General features: G+C 29.3%; 1 protein-coding gene across 1 annotated transcript; it reads left to right on the forward strand.

Annotated features, from left to right (window-relative positions):
* The first annotated feature begins 6,207 nt into the window (after positions 1-6,207).
* Positions 6,208-7,419, forward strand: LOC145613524 (SKP1-like protein 1A). Its single transcript, XM_081668640.1, has 2 exons — positions 6,208-6,547; positions 7,055-7,419. Exons 1-2 carry the CDS (start codon positions 6,221-6,223, stop codon positions 7,226-7,228), a joined length of 501 nt encoding a protein of 166 aa, XP_081524766.1. The 5' UTR covers positions 6,208-6,220; the 3' UTR covers positions 7,229-7,419.
* Positions 7,420-7,656: the final 237 nt, after the last annotated feature.

The following is a 7,656-nucleotide window of genomic DNA, read 5'->3' on the forward strand; positions in this document are numbered from 1 at the left end:
TGCGAGAGATGTACCACTGAACAATGCAAGATTTTTTCAACAATCGTAAATTTGATAAAAGAAACCTTTATTTAATACAATTTAATGTATTTGTTAATTTAGATTTCATTTGTAAATGTCAGATGACTTTTATTAATCAATTGTTTTTGTTCTACAAATATAATCCATATTAAAGCAGATGTGGTGGCTAGCAAAGTCATGTTGGATCCACCTCCATAGCAGCCTATGTAATAGTACATGCAGCTCGCTATCTTAATTCTTAAGGCATTTTGTAGATATTTTGCAGCCAGATATTTATGGCTCCCCTAATGGCATGTATAACTCTAACTATGATTTTGGTACAAACTTAGCTTTCACACCCAGTCAGCTAACACCTAGGGGTGGAAGTCCACCAATTCACCGACCATCTTAACTATGAAAGCTAAAAGGTTCATGGGTCACTATCAAACTTTCTCTCTCATCCACATCACCAAACCAAACCATTTTTATTTTCCCTCTTAACAATGAACCAAAAATAAATGGTTCATCATATTTTCCATACCCCACTTCATTTTATCCTTTTTATTTATATTTTGTTTACCGAATGATTAACGTAGTTAATTATAATTAACGTAATTAATTTTAATTAGCGTAGTTAATTATAATTAACGTAATTAATTTTAATTAACGTAATGAACTTTAATAAGCGTACGTAGTTATAATTAGTTTGATTAATTGTAATTAACTTATGTAATTGTGATTATAGTAATAACTTATTTACATTTCACACAAACAATTCTAAATAAAATACATTAATTCATAATAAAATACATTAAATTCATAATAAAATACATAAGTTGCATAATAAAAAAACGTTTATTTAACACTAGTCATTCAGAATTACTATAATATAACCAGAATAATTCAATCGAAGAGAAATACATAGAGATTTTTTTAGTTTTGTGTACGCCCGAATATTTTGTGTACGCTCAACCAAATCGTGTTTCAATTGCAAATGAGCTTGTTGATCTTCGATCTCTGTTCTTCGTTGTAAATATATGTTGATATCAACTATACGCTCATTGTCGTACTCAAAATTGTCGTCGATGTTGTCTTGACTAGAATTAAACTCAGAAGCATCCGTGTAATTTAAATAAGACTCACGTTCATCCTCAACAATCATATTATGCATTATGATGCACGATAACATAATTTTATGAAGTATGTCGACATCCCATGCAAGGGAAGGTTTTCGAATGATAGCAAATCGAGCTTGCAACACTCCAAAAGCCCTTCAACATCTTTTCGTGCTGCTTCTTGGTGTTTTGGAGATAATTATTCGAATTATGTAAAGTGTTTTGTTGGATGTTTCTCTTGGGTTTACGCTTGGTGGTTGAATTTGGAATTGTGGGGATATGATTAGGATTGTTTGGATTCATACTGAAGGTATTTTTTTTTTGGTTTTTTGGGATTTTGGAGTGACTTTGTGATGTTTGGTTTTTTACAAAGTAGTAGAAATAGGGTTGATATTTTTTTTTTGGAGAAAGTATATCAATATTGGTCTCTATTTATAGAGAATGAAAAAATAGGAATTTTGGTATTTTTTTTTTTTTTTTTTTGAAAAATATATTTTGAGATATTAACGTTACAATAATTGCAACGTTTAATTAAAATGCAACCAATAACAAGCCGCCACTTGTCACATAAACAATGGCCCTTGTTGGATGATTCCATGCGTGAGTTTATCATGAAATTTTTCGTCTGATGAAATTTTTCATGATATTTCATCACAAACCATTAATCTTTCTCACAAGCGGTGAGGTCACACAATTTGCCTAGTCGTATAAAAACACGCTGAATAAATAATGGGGTCGGGGTTATAACAATGATTTAATGGACTTACCTTGACAGATAAAGGTTATTTTAATGGGAAAATAAGATCACTCCCTCCAGGTTTTAATAAGCGTCACATTTAACAAATATGGTCGTGTTACGTTCTAATTAGTGTTACACCTTTTTCTTTTTTTTTTTTGGCAAAAAGCTACTTATCTATTTCCTTTCACATTTATTATTTATCAATAAACTATTAAGCCAGGGCTATATATATTTCTTCTACAATATTTTTAATACTTCATCCACCCCACTCACCTCTTATTTTATTTAAATCAATTAAATTGTCTAAATTATGTGTCGGCCAAAGTATAACACTGATTAAACACGGAGGTTTTATTATTATTGATCTGACAATTATCATATCATATTATATAACTAATATATAAAGCTAATTTTTAGCTAGGTCACAAGGTAGCGACACTTGGCGTTCCAACTTTTCGCCACTTTTCGCCAAGTGTCGCGCCACGTTGGATAGATTTAAATAGATTTCATAAGATAAAAAAGTTAGTTTAGAATTCTATTTGGATAAAATTTTAGGATAAAATTGTTAGTTAAAAGTTTTATTTTCAATAAAATACCAATATATTAAATGTACAAATTGAATTATAATTTTTTTAAAAAAATTATTAGATGTACAAATCTCAAATTGGATCACTTTAGGTTACGAGTCAATTGTTCAACACTTGCCCAAAGTTTTGGGTTCGGGTCATCCCAACGGGCTTTGAACATTTATTTTATTTAATTTACTTTTTGCTCTTTTTTTATTTTTGAGAAATTCTCAATGATACTCTTCAACTTTTTATTTTTTTTAGATGGTAAACACTAAAATATCAAATTATATTTGGTAATCTATAATTTGTAAAAGTAATTCAGTGGTAGCATTAGTTAGGCATTTTAAGGTAATATTAACCATGGTTAATGTATTAAAAGAGAGGGAAAAGAGAAATGTCTAAAATACCCATATTAAAAAAAAAAAAAAAAAAAAAAAAAAAAAAAAAAAACCACACACTTCTTCCCCCTCCCCCAACCCAACCAGCCATTGTCTACTCACGATGCCGATGCCGGCGATGACCCCACCACCCATAAAACTCTAAGAAACCTTGAATTAATACGGAAAGAACCCAGAAGCATAGCATCTGAAGGATTTAATTTTAGCATTAGGAGAAATTAAACTAAAATTAGCATTACCATGAGCGAATGATTAAGAGAATAAAGGCGACGGCAGAGTTCGGTTGAGTGTGGTTAGGATGGGAATCGGGGGAAGGTGAGGGAATTGCGAAAATCAGGTGAAGGAGAGGGAATCGAAAAGGCGACGGAATCGGGAATGAGAGGGAGTTGGCAGCGTTCGGTTCACGACGGCTGGGATGGGAATCGAGGAAAGGAGGGGTAATCGGGAAGGATATTAGAGGGAATTGGGAAAGGGGAGGGTCGCCGGCACTAGAGGAAGGAAGAGATAGGGTCGCTGGCCGCCACTGGTAGAGAGGAGGGGCTGGCAGTGGGTTGGGGTAGCTGTTTTTTTTTTTTTTTTACATTTTTATTTAATTAATATGGTTAACTAGGTCACTATGTCTATCTTTAGTTAAGTAGGGTTATCTTATAAATGTATATTTATATCATTGATATAAAATTAGTTAGGAATTGATGTGCTTTTGTGACGATTTGCTACCTAGTAGGCATGTAATAACTAGGGTTTTTTATTTATGAAATTATCATTGTTCGATTTAATATATTGAAAATTATAAAATGTTAATTAGTGAGTACCAAAGATAATTTCATATAACTTTTTACAAATTTATCTTAAAATTTAATAAACAACCCGGGCATCGCACAGGGCACAAAACTAGTAACTAATATATAAAGCTAAACTTTTAGCCAGGTCACGAGACAACGACACTTGACATTCTAACTTTTCGCCAAATGTCGCGTTAGTTGGATTGATTTAGATAGTCTTCTTAGGATAAAAAAAATATTTAAAATTCTATTTTAAATCAAATTTGGATAGAATGTTAGGATAAAATTGTTAGTTTAGAGATTAATTTTCAATAAAATAACAATAATTCGTAGGCACAAATTGAATTATAATTTTATTCAAAAAATATTGAATTATATTTCTCAACAATTATCATATAAATTTATATTATATTTTATATCATAATATTTTTTGGAGTGAAGAATGTAATTCAAAATGTAAAAATCCATTTATAATATATTCTAATATATTCTAATCAATAAAAATAATATAATTAATAATTAGGTCCGGGTCATGAATCATTTTGGATCGGTTGACTTCAAGTTATGGATCAAGAAATGTTTAACCCTTGTCAAAAGTTTTGGGTTAGGGTCAATCCAACGGGCTTTGAACAATTTTTATTTAATTTATATTTTGCTATTTTTTTATTTTTAATGCATTTAATCGAACATATTCACCTACAGATAGAAAACCGTCATAAAATCACATCATCAGTTCTTAACTAATTTTTTTTTTTTTTGTCAATGATGTATTTAAAACTTAACATATATTTAAAAATTTATCTTTTAGAGAGTATAAGAAAACACTTATGAATAGTGTGAAAATAATTGTATTTGTAACATGTTTGTTTACATATATGCCTCTATTAATGTGATAGATGTTAATTATCACTTAAAAATCAATAACTTAATACTAAAATAGACACTGAGATTGACACGTGTCACATCCTGGTATTGTTTTTTCCCTCCAAAATCCCCTTCTCTTTTTAACTTTTTTTTTTTTTGAGGGAAAAAACAACACCATGATGTATATTAGTGGTACTTGAATTATTTATTGGATATAACTATAATTTATAATCCTACGTGGCACGTTAACTAATCTTAGGTGGCACAATCCTATTGTAGCGTTTTAAAAATATTAATCATATGTGGCGCTCTAATAATTTTTTAAAAATAAAAATCCTACATGGCGCTCTAAAATCTCGGGAAAAACTCCCCTTTATATATGTATATTAGATTAGCTTATTCTAAATCTTTTTTAATTGTCTTTCAAATGGAGTATTATTTAATTTTGTCAAAAAAAAGTAATAATAAATTGATTCATATAATTGATGTTATAGAAATTACTTTAAAAAACACTTCTTCTTTTTTTCAATTTTAATATGACTATATATTCAAATATATTATAATTTTGTTTCTGAAATTTTAATAGTAGGTATATAGTATTACAAGTTAAAGACTTAGCTTATAGAGGATAGTTTAACTATAAAATAAATGTTGTGTTTGACAATTATATCATATATCTAATTCTAGGAAAAGGTAAAATATCAATTAATTTTAGTCTATTGTTTGATTGATTTTTGATGTTTATTAAAAATTCATTTATAAATAAGTATTTACTAATATAGTCACTAAACCTGATCAACCCAAGCCTCGTCCGAAAAAATTCTCGAGTTTAGGAAGTCCAAAAAATTCATCTTTGTTTAATTTTTTGCTTGCGTATTATATAAATTATGACTTATAATTTCTATATTTGATGTGTATATCAAAGTTTTATTTGTTGGATATTCTTACAATAATTAGACCTACCATGCATGGCACGTGGCTTAAACTAGTTGCATCTTAATTTTTCCTTGTTTAATTTGATGAATACCTTTAATGAATAGTGTTTGAACCATTATACCCTCTAAAATATTTATTTACTTATTTGCCATTATTAATGTTAATTACCTTATATTTTGGAACTCTGAAAAATAGTTTACGAATATTTATACCCTTAATTATATTTATTTTTACATATTGTTCATCAGTGTTTTTTTTTTTTTTTTTTTTTGGTGCAACATATTGTTCATCATTGGCGTTGTCAATAAAAGAGTTTCCTAAACATTGCTAATTATATCCAATCCAGTTAAAATAAAAGAAGAGGGCGGGGCTACAACCTACAATACGAGTAACAAATAAGGTTACTTAATTTTTTCAATTAAGTAATTGATTTCACTCGTATTAAATTGGGATTACACGGAATACGTAACATTTGTACAAAAAAATAATGATAAAAATCTATAAAAATTATCTTTTTGCTAAAAACTCTTAAAAAGATCTTGTCAAAAAATAAAAAAAATAAAAAAATAAAAAAATAAAAAAAAAAACTCTTAAAAAGATAAAGAAAAAAGAATCCTAGTACGAGTAGATGTAAACTTGGTGGGCAAGGACTTATCCCGAATTAGACTAGAATTCGGAAACCCTTATTAATTTTTCCTATAAATTCAAAGCTTCCTCGTCAATTCGTCATATTCTCTCATAGTTTAAACAATAACAATTCCTCTCTCTTTAATTTTCTCAATTCTTTCGGTCTTTTCACCTCTTAACCTAATTAGCAATGGCAGCATCAACCTCTTCCTCATCTTCTTCCAAGAAGATTATCCTTAAGAGTTCCGACAAAGAGACTTTCGACGTCGACGAAAAGGCGGCAATGCTTTCGCTAACCATCAAGAACATGATCGAGGACCTCGGCGACAGCACCGATCCTATCCCGCTTCACAATGTCACCGCTAAAATTCTCGCTAAGGTTATCGAGTATTGTAACAAACACGCTAATGATGATAACTCCGAATCCGCATTACCTAAGGATAAGGATGATGAACTCAAGCAGTGGGATAAGGAATTCCTCAATGTCGACCAGAACATCCTCTTTGATCTCATTCTTGTGAGTTTTTTTATTTTACTTTGATCTATTTTCTTATTTTAGTTGATTTGTGATTGACTTTAATTTTTTTTTTTTTTCATTAATTTTTTTCCTGTCGTTTGTTTTTATTTATTTTGTTGTTTTATTATATGATTAGGGTTAGTATTATTATTATTAAGTATTTTTTATTTTTTTTAGTGTTACGGTTTAGAAGTTTATAAAATATGATTTCGTTAGCAGATTATTATTAGGTTGACATTATAAAGAATTAATCTTATTGCTTAGGGTTTTGGGTTTTGTAATTTATAAGATTCAAAGTACGGTTGACTATATTTAAATTATAGTTTAAGATTGGTTGATTATTTGTAAAAGTATTTTTATTTGACGAGTCAATTCACGTCACTATATATGTTTCAAGTCATACTTTCATACGTGTTTTTCTTTACAAATATTTGTGTTGTTTTTTTTTTTTAAGAATTATGTGGTTGATTAATGAAGATTAATTAATTATCTGTTGATGAATTGTAGGCTGCAAACTACATGGATATCAAGGGATTGCTTGATTTAACTTGCCAATGTGTTGCCGATATGATTAAAGGAAAATCACCGGAAGAGATAAGGAAGACATTCCACATCGTGAATGATTTTACACCCGAAGAAGAGGAAGAAGTTCGAAGGGAGAATCAATGGGCATTCGAGTGATAGAATGGAAATCTTAATTAGTTTAATTCTTTAGTTTAATTCTTTGTTATGTATCGTTTAGTATACTATTTACATTGCATTACTTTTATGAAATAAAAAATTTATTTTTTGAGCTTACCTATGGGGACGGTGAGAGTAAAATAATTATGTGATATCTTGTTAAATTAGTCTTAATATATATTTTAAATGTATCAATTTTTATAATTTTTACTTAAAAAAAAATTCCATACATATTTACCAAAATAAAAGAAGTATGTTAGAAATCTTTGTAGTATTATACAAATTCTTATATGTGGTCAGTAACTTGTTGATTTCCTTACGTGGCCCTTTCCTGGTAACTTTCTTTCCACAAACACCGCCACCCTAGCATTCCTTACTAGCAAATCACCACCAAAAACCCACATCAACCACCACGAAAATGCATCCCC

This window comes from Chenopodium album, chromosome 25, assembly GCF_948465745.1.
Source record: "Chenopodium album chromosome 25, dcCheAlbu1.1, whole genome shotgun sequence".
In the NCBI taxonomy this organism is placed as follows: Eukaryota; Viridiplantae; Streptophyta; class Magnoliopsida; order Caryophyllales; family Amaranthaceae; genus Chenopodium; species Chenopodium album.

Coding starts and splice junctions, on each gene's coding strand:
- LOC145613524 (XM_081668640.1), top strand. CDS start 6,221: ATGGCAGCATCAACCTCTTCCTCATCTTCTTCCAAGAAGATTATCCTT. Junction 6,548..7,054: donor TCCTCTTTGATCTCATTCTT/GTGAGTTTTTTT, acceptor GATGAATTGTAG/GCTGCAAACTACATGGATAT.